A 20,133-nucleotide genomic window follows, 5' to 3' on the forward strand; every position below is an offset into this window, starting at 1 on the left:
CCCAACAGTCTGGGACAGGAAGTTAAAAAAACACTGTTTCCAATTGCAACTGTGGGGGGAAATACTGATAGTCAGAATGTAATCACCCAAGTTGGAATTAGGGCAGGACACAGCAGTTAACTCTTGACTTACAAAAATGCTATATGGGCTCTTCAATAGAGGTGATAAATGAGGTCAGAAATATATTTTTCCATCCTCTAGAAGTACATCCCAGTGCCTTGCATTTAGTATTGGCTCAGAGGGCCACCTCCTGACTCACCAGGACTACTGTTGTATCACCTGAGTCTTCCTTTGAAAGTCTGTTGTCCAAAGTATTAACCCAAGCTGATCCTGCATAGTTTATTGTAGCAGAGGCTGCTATGGCTGCAAGCAATACAAGACTTCAGAGCTTTCTGCCTCTTGACATTAATTTGTTTCCAATTCTCTGCGCCAGAGTTGTACTCTGGCAGCACTTGGCTTCTTTTCTCATTACCTTGGGCTAGGTTGATCAACAATATAGGATGTTAGTGGATGAGTGGTCTTATATTTTCAGATGTTCAAGGGAAAATGTCATGACCCATTATTTTGTAGTTACATCTATTTTAAAAATATAATAAATTATTCTTGTGGTCAATATTAAATGGTCCTGTTTCAAGAAAACTGGCACATATAGGGCCAGATTCCATTCTTATCCTGGTGCAAATCCAGCGTAATTCTGTGTAGAGTCACTTCACTGAAGTTACTCCAGAATGACACAGGCATAACAGAGCAGAAGCTGCTTCACTGTGTGTTGTTAGGAGTGACACTGGCTTACTTATGAAGTGTGCAGGTGAAGTTTGGTTTTTCTATTAGTATTTTTAAAGATATTTTTAAGTTGTCACTGATATTAATGTGCCCCAGCCGGCTTGAATAATGGTTCAGTGTCTAACCCTCTTCCCCAGCTCTCATAACTGTGAATCCCTTTGCTAAGCTATTTGTAGATGAAAAAAAAATTATTAGTAAGTCTACGATTTGGTCATGGGTATTTTTAGTAAAAGTGATGGACAGGTCATGGGCAATAAACAAAAAATCACGGAAGCCGTGACCTGTCCCTGACTTTTTTACTAAAAACATCCCTGACAAAATGCGGAGGGAGGAGGGTCCAGGACCCTCCTGCCCCGCAGCAGCTGGGAGCTGCAGGGACCCCATTACCCAGTTGCTGGGAGGGGTCCCCCTGCGGGGCTGGGAGCTGTGGGGCAGTCCCCCATCACCCACAATGGCAGGGGAACTGTGGGGGGGCCCTGCCAGCAGCAGAGGCTGGGGAACTGTGGCGGGTCCCGGCCCTTGGCTGCTGAGCAGCTCCAGGCTGCCTCTGCCATCGCCACTGGGAGCTGGGGGGCTGCTTACGGTAGCTGAGCAACTGCAGGGGTGCCTCTACCAGCAATGGCAGCTGGGAAGCTGCAGGGGACCCCCCTGTCCATGGCCGCTTAGCAGCTCCAGGGTCCCTCTGCCGCCAGCGGCTGGGAGTTATGGGGGTGGGGGTACCGGCTGCTCACAGTGGCTGAGCAGCTGCTGGGGGTGCCCCTGCCAGTGGTGGCGGCTGGGGAGCTGGTGGGGGGCACCCGCGGCTCCTGAGCAGCTCCAGGGTCCCTCTGCCAGTGGGAGGCGGGGGGGAGCTGCTCGTGGTGGCAGAGCCACTGGGCAGCTCAGGGGTCGCCGCCAGTGGCAGCAGCTGGTCAATTGCAGGCGTCCCACCACCTGTGGAGGCTGCTCAGCTGCCGGGACCCCCAATGTCACGGAGGTCGCTGGAAGTCATGGATTCCGTGGCTTCTGCCACCTCTGTTACATAATCTTAGCCTTAATTATTATTAATTACATAGGTCCTAATTCAGCAACGCACTTCAGTGCGTTTATCTTTAAACACGTGCTTAACTCCATCCCTATTCATCAGTTCACTTAAGCATTCACTTAACTTTTAGCATGTGCTTAAGTCCTGTTGAAGTCACATGCTTAAAATTAAATGCTTTGCTGAATCAGGGACATCCTGTCAAACATGAAGTGTGCACAGAGCTTTAAAAGAAATAAACGTGACAGCTCCCTGCCACAAAGTGCTTACAATCCAAATAGCTGAGATAATCATGCTGTGTTTGTGCCCTAATTCAGTAAGTTGCCGAGTTCATCTTTGTAACTCATTTCCTCCTCCTTGTAAGGCTGCAGCTTTTCAACTTGCTTATCTGTACTGGTTCTTATTGTGCTGTTAATTGATCCTTGTCTTTGCAGTGCCTACATAGACAAAGCCAGCGACACAGCCGAGCAGGTGATTTTGATAGACAGTCAGCTGAACTCCCCCGAAGGTCTGGCGATGGACTGGATTCACAAGAACATCTACTGGACAGATTCAGGAAACAAGACCATCTCTGTGGCCACTGCTGATGGAAGCAAGAGGACAACACTTTTTAGCACTGACCTAAGCGAGCCCAGAGCCATTGCAGTTGATCCGACACGGGGGTAGGTGTGGAGTTCTGTGTCATGGCATGTTCCAGTCTTGTTTTCACTCCTCTCATGAGCTCTCAAACTCTGGTCCCAATCCTACCAATACATACAAACCTACTTAATTTTAAGCACGTGAGTAGTTCCATCTAACGCAGTGGGACTGCTGACGTGCTGAAAGTTAAAGCACACATGTAAATCTTTGCAACACTGAGTCCTCCGGTCACAATTAAAAGCAGCTTTGAAATTACATCTCAGAAATTCTTTTGCACTGTTCATGTGTCAGATATGGATGAGCTGGTCCATTTTAAAGTAGGGTACATGATTTGTGATAAAACTGAGGTAGTCTGATGCACACCTGAAAGAGCACATGTTTGTAGTGCTGGATACAGAGAAGGCCAAAGATCCAGCAGAAATTCCAAGAGCTATTTCACATGTGCTAAAGAATATTTTTAAGCCCTGGTGTAATACAGTCCTGTGGTACGTGCTCTTCAGGTTAGATCATACAGTAGGAACCCATCAGCTCCATTGCGCAGATGTTAAAATGGATTAGAATAGCAAAGGCCTAAACCACTGAGTACAAAAGGGTACCACACCTCCTGATTTAAGAAACCTACTCAAATTATGCACACAGATTTCTTGGGGTAGGGTCACCCCTGCATTTAGTGTGAGTTATTGACTTTTCCTTTCTGTGGCTCTTTCAGATACATGTACTGGTCTGATTGGGGAGACAAAGCTAAACTTGAAAAATCTGGCCTGAATGGTATGGATCGGCAAGTGCTGGTAACAGACAACATTGAGTGGCCGAATGGCATCACACTAGGTAAGTCGCAGAATCCGTAATAGATCAGTGCAAGTGATAAAGCTCCCGATGTTTGTGGCCTCATTAAATTTATGTTTATTGTTATACAGGACTGGGGAAAAAACAACATAATCCTTGAAAATCCAGGCTTCTTTGATATGACAAGCATCTGTCACACAAACAAGTGGCCAGCAAGTTCCCTCTAATACAGAGGGTCATGGTGTAATGTGATCTATGCCTCCACTGAGGCAGGTTATCAGGGTGTTGACCCTCCATGAACATCCTTCATACCCTCCTGTACTTGAACTGTTGACCCATGTCTTACCTTGCTCCTCTTAGGGCGCAGTCCTGGCAACACTCACTGACTAGCTGAAAGCTTAGGACGGTAAGTAGTTTCATCACAGTAGTAAGCACTGTGCTAGTCAGTGAATGCTGACAGGATCCCAAGCTCGTCAGGAGAGGGATGTGACTGACTCCATGTTTATAAAAGTGCCATATAAATGTGCTGTGATGCTTAAGGGCTTATTTGTGACTATAAGGTACAGCCATTCATTGGAGATGGTGCAGAGCTGTACCATTCCATGGGAAGCCCATGGAGGCAGAATTACTTATGGAGCTTCCTGGCATGAAGGGGGAGCAGCTGCCTGCTGCTATCCCCCTTCATGAGGGCCAGCATACTCCCCCTGCCCACCAGTCCAGCTGTGCTGGTTGAGGTGTTGCAGGGGTGGCACCGTGTCCCCTATCTGTGGTATCTTGCACCCTGGTGGCACAAGGAGGGACTGAAATTGTGCTCTGCTTCTGCACAAGGAGGGGAAGCTTCTTTTGAACTTGCAGAGCAAGTGGCAGTCTGGCCCTTAATTAATCAGTAGTACATTGGATCAGCACTAACCCTGGTTAGTACTGCAGTCAGGAATTTTGATGTGAACAAGTGAAGGAGAATAAAAACCACTAGACCCGCTCAGTGCGGAAGGGTTAGGTAACAGGGTGTTTGGAGGGTCAGGCAGCCTATGGTTGGCATGCCTGACCTCTGGCCCTTGTTTCCCTCATCAAGGTGCCTCATTCTTTTAGGCAGAGGGAGTAGGGAGACATGGGCCCTCCCTCTCCACCAGGTCCCAGCCCACAATCCTGTATGAGTCGACCCCTGAGGGCCTTAGGGAGTCTAAATCCACTGTCCTGGGCTACTTCCAACCACCGTCTCTTCAGTGTGGGGCATGACCTTAAAGTCTAATTCGCTGGGGTGGCTTGCCTCCCATAGTTCCCTCTCGTTGGCTTTGGGTGGTACCTTGCCCCGGTCCCAGGCTCCTGTGGGCAGGGCAGCTGTAAGTCTGGTGAGGCCAAACCCCACAATGCCTCTGGGCTTCCGTCATTCAGTTACTTCAGTTGTCAGAGGCTCCTTGGTCTTCTCCACAGCCTCCCTTGGCTGGGCAGACAGTGCTTACTCCTTGGTGGCTGCCTCAGCTGGCAGGCTAGTCACCCCTCTCTGGTAGGGAGGCAGCTAGCTCCTGCCTCTTTGCCAGTCAGCCCCAAACTGAGCCAGACTCTCTCCTCTTCTCCCCCTGACATTAGTTACAGATATAATGGGCTGGGGATAGCGGGACCCAAAGGTTCTCTTTAACCCCTGCTGTGATAGCAGGCAATTTTGTCCACTACATCACAGGTTACTACTACTATTACTAATTCATAACATTTGGCCTTGTTATTAATTCACCAACAAATGAATGCTTAGCATTTCAACCCAGAGCTTGAAATGATTGCTTTTATGAGTGGCAATCACCCCTTTGCATTGAGGTTAGCTGATCTCATCCAAAATCAGCATTTGTCCCAGGAAGAAAAGCTCAGTTCATGAAGTTCCACAGTGGCACAAGTCACCTTCTCCCACTTCTTCCCCTCTTGGCGTCTGGGCAAGGTGGAGTCTTTTGTGTTCTCAGTGTCATCCTTGTCCGTGAAATGAAATATCCTTTAATCTGAAACACAGGAATGGCTTTGAGATAGTGGGATTCCCCATCACTGGAAATTTTTAAATCAGGATGGGACGTTTTCCTAAGAGATGCTCTAGTTCAAACACAACTATTAGACTTGAAGCAGGAAATAATTCATGGAAGTTCTATGGCCTGTATTATGCAGGAAGTTAGTCCAGATTATCACAATGGTTCCTTCTGCCTTACAATCTATGAATTTATGAAAATGTGAAGTCACTCAGCATTGGAAACCACCATCATTACTAGCATTAACTGCACCTTTGTCAGGAGTCTCAGTAAAAAGCCACAGATTAAGTGGTTTGGAGAATGAACTAGCCTCTCAGCCTTCGAAAAGATCCCTCCAGGCCTGGAGTTGCCCGATATGGTTATAACTACATCGCCCAGGGGTTTGAAAAATCCAGCCCCCTGAGCGATGCAGTTATACTGACCAAACCCCTGCTGTTGCTGTGTCGACAGGACAGTGTCTCCTGTTGATTGAGCCACGGCCGCTCGGGGAGGTGGATTAACTATGCTGATAGGAGAAGCTTGCCTGTCGGCGTAGTAGCATCTTCACTAAAGTGCCACTGTCAAGCTGTCTGCGAAGACAAGCCCAAATTTGAGGGACATTGCTGGGGTGGAGTTGGGAAGCCAACAAGACCACTGGCCTGTTCTACTTGATCAGAGAGGGGACTACGTCACGATCCAGGCTGGCGATCGAGCATCTCTCACAAACACATAAGAGCCTATTATTTATGGGCGCCTGGTTCAGTGCATCTGGGCAGTGAACCAAAGTTTCAACCACCATCATAAATAACAAGGCTCAGCAGCCCAGGGAGAAGTAGCCACTCGGCCAACAGGGAAAAGATCAGGCAATAGCAAAAAAGGCTGTAGTTGCATGTACAGTCATTCTGCCTTGTCACATTTCCTGTCTCAGATTTGCTGAATCAGCGTCTCTATTGGGTGGACTCCAAGCTGCACTTACTTTCCAGCATTGACTTCAGTGGCGGCAACAGGAAAGTTCTCATCTCTTCTGCTGACGACCTGAGCCACCCTTTCGGAGTAGCTGTGTTTGAGGTAAGCGTGAAGAAGGGTGCAGACCTGGCTGGGGAGTGCAGGAAGCCACAGGATCTCTTTTTACACACCTCTTGCATGACAGCTGTGCCCTGAGCACAGCACAGGAAGCTCATGGATGTGTCAGCTGCTGCAAAAAGCCATTAATCTGATGTGAGTTCAGCAAGGAGTATTCCTTCACTGAGAGACGCAATCAGTCAAATGCTGCTATGTAATGCATTACTTTTGTGGTGGGGAAGAGCACCCTGCCTAAACTGGCACCGCCTGCATAACTGAAGTGGGCTAATGGCAAAATTTGATCTTAGTCATGTTAACTGCTTGTGTAGTGGCCAAATCATTGGCAGGAGAAAACACAGGCAGTTTGCTATGATTGTCAGGACATACAGCTTTTCACTAACTAAAGGCCTGATCCTGCTGAGTGAGCATCTCCTGTGAGATAAGACTTCAGTGGGAGCTTCACAGGAGGCGCTAAAGCGTCCTGTTAGGATCAAGCCCCTTGAACACAGGGCATCCTCTCATCTGGGTGTATGGCAGGGATTTATGTGCGCTAATGGCTTTGAATTTGACACTGCAGTTTGCTCTGAACACTTCTTACAACTCATCTGCACTGTGATTTCCTTGCTTTACATTTTCCCGGGCCCATGCAGCGTGTGCTCCCTTCCTCAGCCTGGCAGGTTGCTAATTGTTTGCGCAGACATTATATGCTACTGCTTGACAGTCTGCAACAAGGATTAGTGTACCCAGATAGAAATTTGTACAAGCCCTTTGGGAGCTGGCAGTGATGTTAGTGGGGAGCCTTTCTGCCTGGGAAGAATTGAGGACCCAGTGCACTTGTCTGATGGCAGGATTTTCCCCAGGAAAGTGTCATTTACTTATCCAATTTAAACATAAACCCAGACATTTCATTCTCTTTCAAGCTGAGTTGGCCGTGCTCTGGTGCACAGCCCTGACAGCCGAAGGATTCACACTCTACTTGCCACAAAATTAAGGGCTTGATCCTGTAGACACGTACTGCCCTGGTGTGCTTATTGCCATGCATAACCTTGCTGATTTCAGTGGGACTGTACATTAAATTAAGCACTACATCAACAGTGTTTGCGGAATCCCTTTTACAGTGTTTGTTAACCAAGAATGTGCTGTATACCCCCTTCCTTTATCTGAATCTTTTCTCAAGATAAAAGACAATATCCTCTGAACTAGCTCCTGAGAACCGACCCTTCCCCCTCCAGCTATGTATTTCATCTTATTAAAAGACGTTGCAAGTGTTATCTTTTCATCTGTCGGCCAGGTTACCTTCCTACAACTAAATCCGTCTCAGTAGCCTTCAGTTCCCACTTGCTGTGTCTTACTATGTTGTGCTATTTAGGTATCTCACAATCTGCAGTAAAGTGCCACTTGCTTCTAAAGATATCATTGCAGGAGATAGAAGTGGGTCTTTTGGATGCTCCCTCTTTAGTGTTTATCCATTGCTGCAGTGTTAGAATCTTTAAGAATATAAGTGGTTTTGCCCTACAGAGATACTTGCTACTATCTACTTACAGAGATAGACCCAATCGAGGTCACATCTTTGGAATGGGAAGGAAGATCAGCTTTCACTGGCACTTTCACTGTGGTACAGGGATCACTAAGATTTCTAACAAATTCCTTCAAATCCTATTCAAAATCCACAGCCACTGGAGTCACAAAAACTCTTCTTTCACTAAACATAATGGACATGGCCACTCTGTATCCAGGCCTGCTCAGAGTGTTCTCCCCTCCCACCCAGCCCCAAAGCTACTCTAAGGGCAGGTCTTCACTACCCGCTGGATCGATGGGTAGTGATCAATCGATCTATCGGGGATCGATTTATCACATCTCATCGAGACGCGATAAATCGATCCCCGAACGTGCTCCCCGTCAACTCCGGAACTCCAGCTCGCGAGAGGCAGAAGCGGAGTCGACGGGTGAGCGACAGCGGTCAACTCGCCACCGTCCTTACGGCCAGGTAAGTCGAACTAAGATATGCCTTTCTTAGGTTGACCCCCCCACCCCCACCCCAGTGTAGACCAGGGCTAAGGAACCAAGCCTTTTTTGCCCTTCTGTAAATATTGCTCTCTAGATCTATTACCACCTCCTGACACTGAGACACTTGAATCTTTGTGTTGGAAAGCCAAAAGTGGCATGTCATGATCCAGCAGCACACAAAATGACAAGATTTTCTCAGTCTTAGTAGATGTCTCTAGATCATTTAGTATGCGATTCTGCAAAGTGCTGACTGCCACTGTCTCCAGCTGGAGTAGAGGACACGCCAATAACATACTGAAAAATTAGCACCTGTTTTTTTTGCATGTACTTAAAATGCCTCTGATTAATGTGCAAAAGAAGCTGAGATGTAGGCAGCCTTGCCCCAAATGGCCCTCGGGGCTGCTGGAGAACCAGAATCGAACACTTCATGAGGTTTGCATTACCCAAATCAAAATGCCTGTGTGTGTTCTGCAGGATAAGGTGTTCTGGACTGACCTGGAGAACGAGGCAATCTTCAGTGCAAACAGGTTGAATGGCCTGGACATCTCCATTTTAGCAGAGAATCTCAATAACCCTCATGATATTGTGGTCTTTCACGAGCTAAAGCAGCCAAAAGGTAAGGCATGCCATCAGTGCTCCCATAGTCCAAACACCATTCGTTCATTTAAGCTGGTAAATAAAATGCCTCCCCGTTGTCTTGGATGGAGTGGTAAGGCAGATGCTGCTAATATAAAATGAATGCCTGATGTTTGAAATTCCTGCATAGTTAATTCAGCGGGTGCTTTTATTGAAAAACCTGCAATTTGTTTATAATTTAATTAGCAGCTTTCCTTTGGAAGTCTACTCTTAGAGTGATCAGAGCAGCCTGTTGCCTGCTGTTCATTTTAGGTGACACTTTTTGGCAGTGTCACTCAGGACTCGAAAGAACTCTGAACAAAGTAACTTGCTCACCGTTTTCTTAGTGGGAAAAACATGGCTGGGAGACAGCTTTGAGACTGTGGGTATTATGAGACAACAGCTGTGAAATGGCAACTTTTTACTCAGTAGATATGCTCCCCCTGTGTATTCCAGGTCAGATAGGCTCAGTGAGAAAAATGTTTGTCCTACTAGTTACTGGGGCTAGCACTGAAAAGCCTGCACAACTAAGAGAGGAGCTGGACTCTTTCCTGGTTCAGCATAATCAGCACAAAATTCTAACTGAAGAGTTTTTATTACTGACGATCATCAACAAACTTGAAATTCAGATCATGATTTGCTTGTAAATTGGGTACATTTGATCTATAGTATTGGGCAGGAAACCCCACAAGACAATTTGAAGCTCTCATCTGAAGATCTCATAGTGCTTTAAAAACACCTGTGAGGCAAGAGTTATTAAGCAGCCAAGTAAATTGAGGCAGAGGTGAAGCTGAAAATTTTAAGGTCTACCCAGCATGAGACAGTGAGGGCCTGATGTTCAGAAATGCTGAGTATCTGTAGCTCTCAGTGATTCCACTAGAGGTATGAGTTCTCAGCATCACTGAAAAGCAGGAGCTGGATGGCCAGAATTAGAGGATGCTTTGAAAACAAATGCCTTAAGTGACTTACTCAGTCAGTGGAATAACAAAGAATGGAACCCAGGCGTCCTGACTCCCCATCCCCTGCTGTAACCATCAAAGCAAAGCAAAACTGTTGCATATAGTATATGAAAGTGGGAGTGCACAATGGTGCGGCTACTGCTACCTTCCTGCATACAAATGGAAGAGCTCTAGAAGATGGAAAACTCCTAGGGGTTCTGAGTGAGAACAGAATCTCATTCGGGGGAGGGGTCTCTTTCCTATGAACAAAGATAAATTGATGAGCATGGTTTGAGACAATACATTTGTCTGTTCCCCACCTTGAACAGCTCCAGATTACTGTGAGCTCAGCTCCCAGCCCAATGGAGGCTGTGAATACCTGTGTCTTCCCGCACCGCAAATCTCTCTCCATTCTCCCAAGTATACGTGTGCCTGTCCTGACAACATGTGGCTGCACCCTGATATGAAGAAATGCTACAAAGGTAAAAGCAACCACCTTAATGCAGGGACCGTTCTCTTAGCCTGGTGTTACTCGGCACAAGCTCCTTCGAGCCATACCAGTTGTACCACACCCTTCCATGAAACCAACTTAATCATCAGTGAAATTTCCCTCTCTCACAACAGTGCAGGAACCATTAGCTATGGTAGTCTGTGTGTTTGGGACCTTTTTGCACATAGCCTGATATTTTTGTTGGTCTGGAGGGTCACTTTATTGAGAATTTGTTTATTCACAAAGAGTAATCAGAAAAGCTAAATGCATGAAAGGGAACAAAGACGAAGTTCCTGATCCAAATCCCATTGATCTCAATGGAAAGACTCCCATTAAATTCAGTGGGCTTTGGATCAGGTGCTACACATGTGAGTGGTTTGAAATCATGGTAGTGAAGCTGGTCAATAAAATCATTCATTAACACCACCCCATGAGGCGTGAGTGGCGTATATTGTATATTTAGGAATATTAGGCCACATTCATCTTTAGTGAACTCTAGTCTCTTCCTGGGAGCTACTAGTGGTGAATTTTACCTAATATTTCCATATGGTACGAGTTCTGAATTTTGGGGGCCCACAGCCAAAAAAGTACGATAACGACTTTGAACTTCTTTATGTCACCTTCCACCCATAGCACTTCATAGATATTAGTGAATTAAGCATCATTACACCACTGTGAACTTTTTAAATTATTTCATTTCCATCTTGCACATGGGGAAACAGAGGTATAGCAAGGCAATGGGCCACATAACAAATCAGGAATGGAAACCAGACTCCTATTCTATCCATTATCAAATCTGGAAAGGAGTGCTCCTTAACACCATGTGAGATCTGCTTTTTAGACTTCTTTTACCAGATTTCAGAGTCCTTGTTTTGTTTTAACTATATGGGGTTGCTTTTCAGATCCTCCAGCTGCCTTAACAACTGAGCCAGTTTCAACTCCGGTGTCCACCGTCACCACAACTATGATTTCCACCATCACTGCAGCAACAACTAGCAACACCAGCAATGTCAGTAGAGAGAGCTCAGGAGCTGTATCACAATTCTCCATCACAACCCCAGGTGTTGGCTTACCCACAACCACGTCTAGCCTAATAGGCACAAAGATAATGACAACTGGAAACAGCAATTTATCCCAGCACTGTAAGAGATTCAGGTTCCTACTTCTTTACTTTCTGCCAGGCATAAGAGTATCACAAAGATCCATGGGCTAGTATGAGAGCTGGCAGGCCAAATGTGCTATATGCATGTCAGACACAGGCATGCATATATGGGCAGAAATAAATTCAGATTTTTCATCTCAACTCCTTCATTATGATAATAGAAAAGTGTTCCCAGTTTCTCTGAACTCTTTGGTTCCAGGTTGTCGTGTCTGATTCCCTGGGATTCAGTCTTACACCCACAGCATTTAAGGTTCCTATTTCTCAAAGAAAGTTGCACCTGTTTTTCTCAGCACAGTGCTCTGAAAGTTCATGGAGCCCTGCTCTGAAATACCTCTGACAAAATTCTCCATTAAAACGAGTATCTCCGTGGATTGATGTCCACATCGCAAAAAATACTGCCAGCAGAGGGCACTATCTGGCTTCTTTATTGTCGGTCTCTACAGAGGCTAAGTACTGAATAAACCATGAAAGATTTAACTACCTTCCCATTCTTGGAGGTGATCCCTGTAGGTCAGGGTTGCAACACATTGGCAGGGCAATGCAGGGAAGCTGAACTGCCTTTCCATAATCTTGCTGTTCTACAGAGAGGAAGACTTCCACCTCCAACACAGCCCCTTTCACTGGTAATTGATTAAAAACAATAAGACAGAAGACCTCTGGCTTTTCAAACACGGCACTGAGCAAAAGAGGCATCATTTCCATTGTATCTGCAAAGCAGGTGTAGAAATAAATCATGCATTCCTGTTCTCATCAGCAAGACAGGACACATGATACTTGATGCTAAGCAGTGCATAGTGCTCTTGAGAAAGCAGAATCAATCTTCCAAATTCGTTCTTATCATTCTTACCTATGTAAATCTCCTTCGAAACCCCAGCTGAAAATAATTAGATTCAATGTTTATTAAAATATTTCTAACAAGGACTATTATGGTACCTATCTCATTAACTGGTAAAATGTCTATTTAATAGAGTTACCTGCCAAGGGGATTAATTTAAAAGGATAAACTACCTTTTACATTATTTTCTATGCATTGGTGTCTCAGTAGATGAAGGAGTTAGCTCTTTCTCTATTATTCCTGATTTGTCACAGTAAATTCAGTATATTTCTGAGTTTAGTGCTAATTCTGTTAAGATTGCAAAACACACAGTTTGAAGAATGAGACATTAACATTTATTGGTTTGCTCTTGTATGACATTCCCTTGAATTTTGAGGCAACCTTCCAGGCGCAACTTAGCTATTGCACATGGCATTCTTTGGTGTAGTCACCTCCACAGGAGGATAATTCAAATGCATTATGTAGATAGCTTGGAACCACAAAGTTCTTCTCCTGATAGAGCAATAGCTTGGTGGCTGTGTTGCTACCAAAGGGAGCTGTGTTGCACAAGATGAAGAGTCATCTACTCTCCTTGACAAAGACAGAGAATTTCCATTACAGGCCAGATTTTTTACAAACTACCCTCCCTTTTTGTGCCCAAACATTAAGAAAGAACTGGCATATTGTATCAGCCTAGTGGTCCAGCTACCTCAATATACTGTCATCAGACCATGACTGGTGCCAGAGGGCATGAACAGAACAGGGCAATTATTGAGTGATCCAGTCCCAGCTTCAGACTGTTGGAGGACACCCAGAGCATGGGGTGCATCCCTGACCATCTTGGCCAATAAGCCACTGATAGACCTACCCTCCATGAACTTACCTAATTCTTTTTGAACCCAGTTATACTTTTGGCCTTTACAACATCTCCTGGCCATGAGTTCCATACACTGACTGTGTGTTATGTGAAGAAGAACTTCCTTATGTTTGTTTTAAACCTGCTGCCTATTAATTTCACTGGGGTTCTTGTGTTATGTGAAGGGGTAAATAACACTTTATTCCCTTTCTCTACAGCATTCATGATTTTATAGACCTCTTATCATATTCCCCCTTAGCTGAGCAGACCCAGACTTTTTAATCTCTCCTCATATGGAAGCTGTTTCACACCCTTAATAATGTTTGTTGTCCTTCTCTGTACTTTTTCCAGTTCTAATAAATCTTTTTGAGATGGGGTGACCAGAACTGCATGCAGTCTTCAGTGTGTGAGTGTACCATGGTGGCCACGTAAATAGATATATGCACACAGAGCCAGGAGAAACAACACCATGAGCCATACACATGGAGAACCAATTTTGAACCACTGGACCATTACACATGAAATTCTTATGAGATATTTCAATACCTAGAAACAGCCATAAGTGGCACTCTATCCATACTACCAGTACCTTACACTAACAAACAGATAGTAGATAGGGATTTGGGGGGCTAGCTCTCCCCCAAGCTGGTCCTTCTCAGACTGGAAGGCTGATTGTCTGAGAGACACCCCCCGCTCTTCATCAGCGCTTCTTAAAGCGCTTCTTAAAGCTAGCCCTAGTGTGCTCTGACTTCAGAAGACTCAACTCTGGTACCTAAGCACGGTCTGTACAGTCCCTGGGCAGCAGGAGCCTAGGTATGCTGTAGCAGCATCGCATTCAGCCTCTAACGGGGAGGGAGCACCTGGTTTCACCTAATAGTTAAGCTAATGAAGGGGCAGCATGAAGAGGTTTAGAAGGGAGTTGGTCAAACGTCATGTGCTTTTCTGTGGCCATATTCAGCAGTCAACTGTGCCCTTCTATAAAGCCCTGTCACTGTACGGGGGTATGTCCAGTTCTTCCTAAAGGGCAGGCCCCTTAGCAACGCTAACCCTTGTTTTGGGGTCTCATTTCCTTTGAGATCCTAGTCCTTGTGTCCTACTGTGCCAGTTGTGAATGACATCTGGAGTTAGCAAACTAACAGACCTCACATTTCAAAAGTGTTTATTATTATTTAGAAGTGCATCTGTATGGTTATGACACAGCCATATAGCAGGGCGCAAGATATGAAAATTAAGGAAGATGGCAAGCTGCTGGCTCAGGCTTATTAAGTAGTTATTTTATGATTCAGTGTCTTGTTTAAAGATGATTAATTATCAAATATAAGCACACAATAGATATTATTTATAGACCCCATACCTTTAAATTTAACCTAGTTTTTTAAAAAAATTTTGAGCTATCATTATAATTATGGTCCATCTTTAGTGCCGTTTGATTAATCAGAACTGTTCTTTTATGGTTACAGATGCCAATGATGGGCAGGGTTTTGGATCAACTGTTAGAGCAGCCATTATTGGAGTTGTAGTTCTTCTTGGTAAGCAAGTTTGATTTAAGCTTAGAATGAGACTACCCTGACAACTTTTTGTAAAAGATTTTTCTGGAGCACAAGGGACTATTGAAACACAGTAACTCCTCACTTAACGTTGTAGATATGTTCCTGAAAAAAATGCAACTTTAAGCGAAACAATGTTAAGCTAATCCAATTTCCCCATCAGAATTAATGTAAATGGGGGGTGGGGGGTACGTTCCCGGCAATTTTTTTTTTGCCAGACAAAATACTATTATATCTATATACACACACACACACAGTATAAGTTTTAAACAAACAATTTAATACTGTACATAGCGATGATGACTGTGAAGCTTGGTTGAGGTGGTGGAGTCAGAGGGTGGGATATTTCCTCCTGCTAAATGATAAACTAGCAATTGGCTGAGCCCTTAAGGGTTAACTCATTGTTAATGTAGCCTCACACTCTACAAGGCAGCATGAATGGGGGGGAGGGGTGTTGCGCATTTCCCCTTTAAGTATGCTGACCCCACTCTTAAGTACACTGCCTTGTTAAATTAATCAGCAAGCTGAGACCGTAGCTTCTGCCAGGAAGCTCCCTCCATCCTGAGCCCTGTGGTATCCCCTGTCGTCGTCCGTCCGTCCCCCCCCCCGCTCTATGGAGATGGGATAAGTGGGAGATGCAGGGGGTAGGGAGACACCCTGACATTACCCCCCCCCCCCCCAAAGCACAGCAAGCAGGAGGCTCCCAGGAGCAGCTCCAAGGCAGAGGGCAGGAGCAGCACATGGCAGTGGGGGAGGGACAGCTGCACTGCTGGCAATTGCTAGCCTGCTGGGCGGCTGCTGCACAGGGAACTTAGGGGAGGGGAGAGCTGATAGTGGGGCTGCCGGTCCACCCTGGTTCCAAGCCCCCACCAGCCAGCTGCAACGGGCTGCTCCTCCTGCAAGCAGTGGACAAAGCAGGCGGCTGCCAAACAATGTTATTAGGGAGCATTGCGCAACTTTAAACGAGCATGTTCCCTAATTGATCAGCAACGTAACAATGTTGTAACAATGTTAACCGGGATGACTTTAAGTGAGGACTTACTGTACTGTACTGCAGGTTTGAAGGGTACAGGAGCAGAGGTCCACATGGGACTATGTTTGCCTTCCCCAAGTAGCCAGATGACAGCTTTTTCTCTTCTTTTCTTCAGTGGTCATTGGTTTGCTGTGTATGGGAGGGTACCTCATCTGGAGGAATTGGAAAAGGAAGAACACTAAAAGCATGAACTTTGATAACCCTGTGTACAGAAAGACAACAGAAGAAGAGGATGAAGAGGAAATCCATATTGGGCGGACTGCACAAATTGGGCATGTCTACCCAGCAGTAAGTATCTCTGAGCAAGCTGCCAAAGTAAAAGCTTTTTCTTAAGAAGGTTTGACTACAGAATTATCTCAGCTGATCATGAGGTTGATTACAGTTACTTGGCATCAGACAGTACATTAAATGAGGGGTTTGTCAAATTTTTGCCTTTTAGATTACTCTTAGACTTGTATGTAGCTCATGTTGCCATATCTTTGGAACATACAGTAGGAATTTACTATATGAGATTAGATCAATTGTCCATTTAGTCAGGTACCCTGTCTCTAGTGGCACTGGGTGCTTAAATCCCTGCAAGTCACCCCACTGAGAAATTCATGTCTCTGACACGCCCATCATTGTAGTGGTAAGCACTAATAACATGCAAGAAAAATGAACAGGCTGTCCTATACACGAGTTTTTCAAACCAGGGACAATGACTGCTGCTAAATGTTAGGCTGTACCCTGGTGGGGAGGGTTTTTCTCCTGCCCCCAGCTTGCAGTCAGTCTTATGCCTTACTCTTTTCCATCCACTGCCTTTTCCTGCCAACAATAAAGTCTAGTTTCTATTTGCTAGAGGGAACACAATATTTTTCTGCTTATATAATTAGATACAAACCACTAAAAAGTGAAATGCTCTGCAGTGAAGAGTGAATGAGATTCCAAAGGGAGTCAAGGAAAGTTGCCTTAGCATAGAGATGGGATGGAGGAGTAGTGCTTTCCTCTACAGGTTCTGCTGTAACTACATAATGGGACTTGCTGATGGAGACACCAGAACCCACACAGTGTGGTTTCTTCAAGTGAGTGTCCCTTCAGGAAACAGGCAGCTTGGATGAAGTGTAGGAACAGTAACTGAGTCGTGAGGGGGAGGACAAAGAGACAGGAGTAAAAGCAGTGCAGGAGCGAGGAAGGGCACTGTCTCAATATCGCGGACTAAGTAATAATAGCAATCCTTGCACTGCTGTCATACCTCCCATCCGAGGATTTTAATGTGTGTCACAGACATTGATGAACTTGGCCTCCCACCACATCTGTAGTGCAAGAAAATAATGCTTATACCCATTTGGGGGAGGAGGAATTGGAGGCATGAAGGACCAGGTACTAATAAGTACTACTCAGTGTAGGGTTACTCCATTGAAATCAGTGGGATTTTTTTTTTTTTTTAGTGAGGGGAGGTGTTATTTATCATGAATAAGATATCAGGTCCAAAGAGATCAAATGATTCTCTGTCACTCAAGCATTTACCACTGTTGTGTTTTCCTTCCTCCACAGCGTGTAGCATTGAGCCTGGAAGATGATGGGTTACCTTGAGGACCAAGTCGCTGCTCTAGTCCCATACCTAATGGCATAATATGCACTGAACAGATTCACTTTGGATCATGGAACCCTCCCCCACCTTTCCTTTTCTTCCCCCTAATTAATTACTATTTATGTTGCAGAAGGGTAACCACAAAGTTATAATGAACTGCAAACATCCAAAGGATGTGAGAGTTTTGTATGTATAATCTTTTATACACGTTTTAACTTGTTGCACTACCCATACGTGATAGTGAAGAGGCTACTACTGCTGAGCTACTAACCCAGTATACATAACCAGCCGGGTTCAATAGCTATGCATCATTTTAAAACTATATTTATAGAGGTTTTGTAAATAGGTTGAACATGCTTTGTGGCTATCCATCAACATAAGTAAAAAAAATTCTATACAAGCGGTTTAGAATATTTATTAACAAAATTGGGATATAAGATTTGTTCTGTAAAGAGGGGTGAGAGTATTTATTTTTTGTATGTTTGGCTTGCTGTGCATATATCTGTCTAGACTAGATAGATATATAGACATATAAATATATACATATATATACATATAAATATATTTTAAAACTACTAGCCCAAGTCTATGGGAATTAGGGGGATTGAATTCTTAAGGAATGTTTTGGAAAATTTGCTTTGAAGTCTAAAGCCACTGGAGTAAGAAACAGCTGTACAATAGGACAGTCAATGAATGAAGCACTCCCATAATGAATTTCTGCTGTCAAAATGGTTTACTTTGTATTTCAAGCCCAGACAAATGTACTGGCCAGGACTCAGGCACTAGCACCCTTGATTTCCTTTTTTTAAAAATCTTTACATCCAAAATGTCTCCACACAGTGACTTCTCTTCACTTAGTGTATCTCACATAGAAGAAACTCCTATAGGATTCAACATAGCTTTATGCCGTGTCTGTCTCCATGGAGGTTATTTGGTGTAGGATTTTTTAAGAAAACCTAAATCTGTCATTATTTTCTCCTCCATGGGAATCTTTTTTACAGCTTATAAAAAGTGATTATTTTCTCTGTCTGGTAGTCATATATCAACTCCCTGGAGATAGCTCATCACAAAATCTTTTATTGCTGTGCTGCTACTGATTGTTAACACTGTTAAAATGAATGAAGTGGTAGGAAGCACAGAGATGCAGTCCAACTTGCATACCTAGAATTCACAGCAGGTATATTCCAAGTGGCTGTAGCTGGAATATCCAGCACCATAACAGTGCATTCACCACAGCCGGTTGTCCATGGAATGTGGAGCAACAGGAAGGGGGTTAAAGAACAAAATGTCAGCAGACTGCCCTCGAATATACAGCTCTTGGTAGGATGGCTGAAAAGGTAATTGGAAAAAAACCCAAAACAACCAATCCTTACAACAGTGGTCCCCAAACTGTGGGGCGTGCCCCTCTAAGGGGGGCATGGCAGAGCTCAGGCCAGCCCCCACAGGGGACAGGGAGGGAATGCCATCAAGCTCTACTCCTGGCCCCAACTGCGGCCCTGCTTCCAGCCCCCAACTGCGCTCCTGGGGGAGGGTGCAGACCATTGGGGGCAGCGTGGAGGAGTTTGGGGACCACTGCCTTACAAGACCTTTCACTCTCACCTGTTCCTAAAGCTGAGCAACTCTGGGACTATCATACCAGTCCTAGGTGACCTGGCACCCCTTAGGCTATTCTCTCCAATTGGAACAGTGGTGGATGTGCAAAGTTCTACTACAAACAAGTCCATGCACTGTGTGCATGAAGGAAAGAACAAAACCTGAGCTGTACACGTCTGTGATAACACTAACAGCAAACTGTAAATATGTTTGAAGGCTCTACATTTTGATACTTTTTTAAAAAAATAAAATAAAAAAACTGTACAAATGTGTGTATAAAAGCAGCAATTTTTTCAAACTGCTTTAAATTAATTTGATGTCCAGTGCTGGTTTCAAACTTTACAGATTTGTAACCAATCAAAAGAAGTCAGCCACCAAATTTGTTTTATAAATAAATTATTTTAAACAGTTGGGATTGTTGGGACATTGTTTAACACTGTAACCAGTTCCGATCTCTGTCTTGTCATAATGAAGTTCTGTTAGAATGAGTTCTTGCTTGGTGCCTTTTGTGTTTCAGTTTTCATTTTATGGACAGAAGAACTGCAGGAGTAGGGGGGAGAATATGGTCTGTATATCGTTTGCTGTACTTACATAAAAAGGAGTACTGAAAACCAAATGAATTCATTTGTAAAACAGTGCACTGTTTCCACAGAGAGATTAAATTTTTTTTATCTCGGATTTCTGATGCGTTCTGTTATTTTACAGTACATCAGTGGTTTTCTCCACAGACTATATCTAAGGGAAAGGTTGTCATTACCACAGAACAGTAGTTTTCAACCTGTGGTCTGTGGACCCCTGGGGATCCACAGACTATATGTCTAAGATTTCCAAAGAGGCGTAGCCCTCCATTTGGAATTTTTTTAGGGGTCTGCAAATGAAAAAAGGTTGAAAACCACTGCAATACATAAATGAAAATTTGTTATTAAGAATTGCAGCACTTTGATGCCAAAATATTAGGATCTTATGCAAATATCAGACTCTTCTGATTGACACATACACATCGAACTAGTCCCACGGAATGGGTCAGCTTTTAATTGCCTATAGCCAAATCAGGACATAGCAGTGTTGCTCTACATCCTAGCTATGTAAGAATTCTCTGTTCTCTTTATGGTCCCAGTAAGTCTGTATTTAACACCCTCCAGTTCTTCCAGTCTACAACTGTGCAGCCCCAACCCTGGACACTACATAACCTTTATATGCAAACGAAGGGATACTCAACGGGCAATTCTGAC

At 44.5% G+C, this 20,133-nt stretch overlaps 1 protein-coding gene across 3 annotated transcripts in view; it reads left to right on the forward strand.

The window, feature by feature from the left end:
• LRP8 (LDL receptor related protein 8) overlaps positions 1 to 19,579 on the forward strand; it is a 288,878-nt gene extending 269,299 nt beyond the window's left edge. For all 3 annotated transcript variants that reach the window (XM_084637202.1, XM_084637201.1, XM_084637203.1), the window contains 9 exons: positions 2,239 to 2,466; positions 3,153 to 3,271; positions 6,143 to 6,282; positions 8,758 to 8,899; positions 10,166 to 10,318; positions 11,229 to 11,468; positions 14,619 to 14,687; positions 15,854 to 16,026; positions 17,272 to 19,579. In XM_084637202.1, coding sequence (XP_084493328.1) covers positions 2,239 to 2,466; positions 3,153 to 3,271; positions 6,143 to 6,282; positions 8,758 to 8,899; positions 10,166 to 10,318; positions 11,229 to 11,468; positions 14,619 to 14,687; positions 15,854 to 16,026; positions 17,272 to 17,310 — 1,303 coding nt within the window. In that variant the 3' untranslated portion in view covers positions 17,311 to 19,579. The remainder of the gene's footprint in view (positions 1 to 2,238; positions 2,467 to 3,152; positions 3,272 to 6,142; positions 6,283 to 8,757; positions 8,900 to 10,165; positions 10,319 to 11,228; positions 11,469 to 14,618; positions 14,688 to 15,853; positions 16,027 to 17,271) is intronic.
• The last annotated feature ends 554 nt before the right edge of the window (positions 19,580 to 20,133 follow it).

This window comes from Lepidochelys olivacea (genome assembly GCF_965140295.1).
Source record: "Lepidochelys olivacea isolate rLepOli2 genome assembly, chromosome: 8".
Lineage (NCBI taxonomy): Eukaryota > Metazoa > Chordata > Testudines > Cheloniidae > Lepidochelys > Lepidochelys olivacea.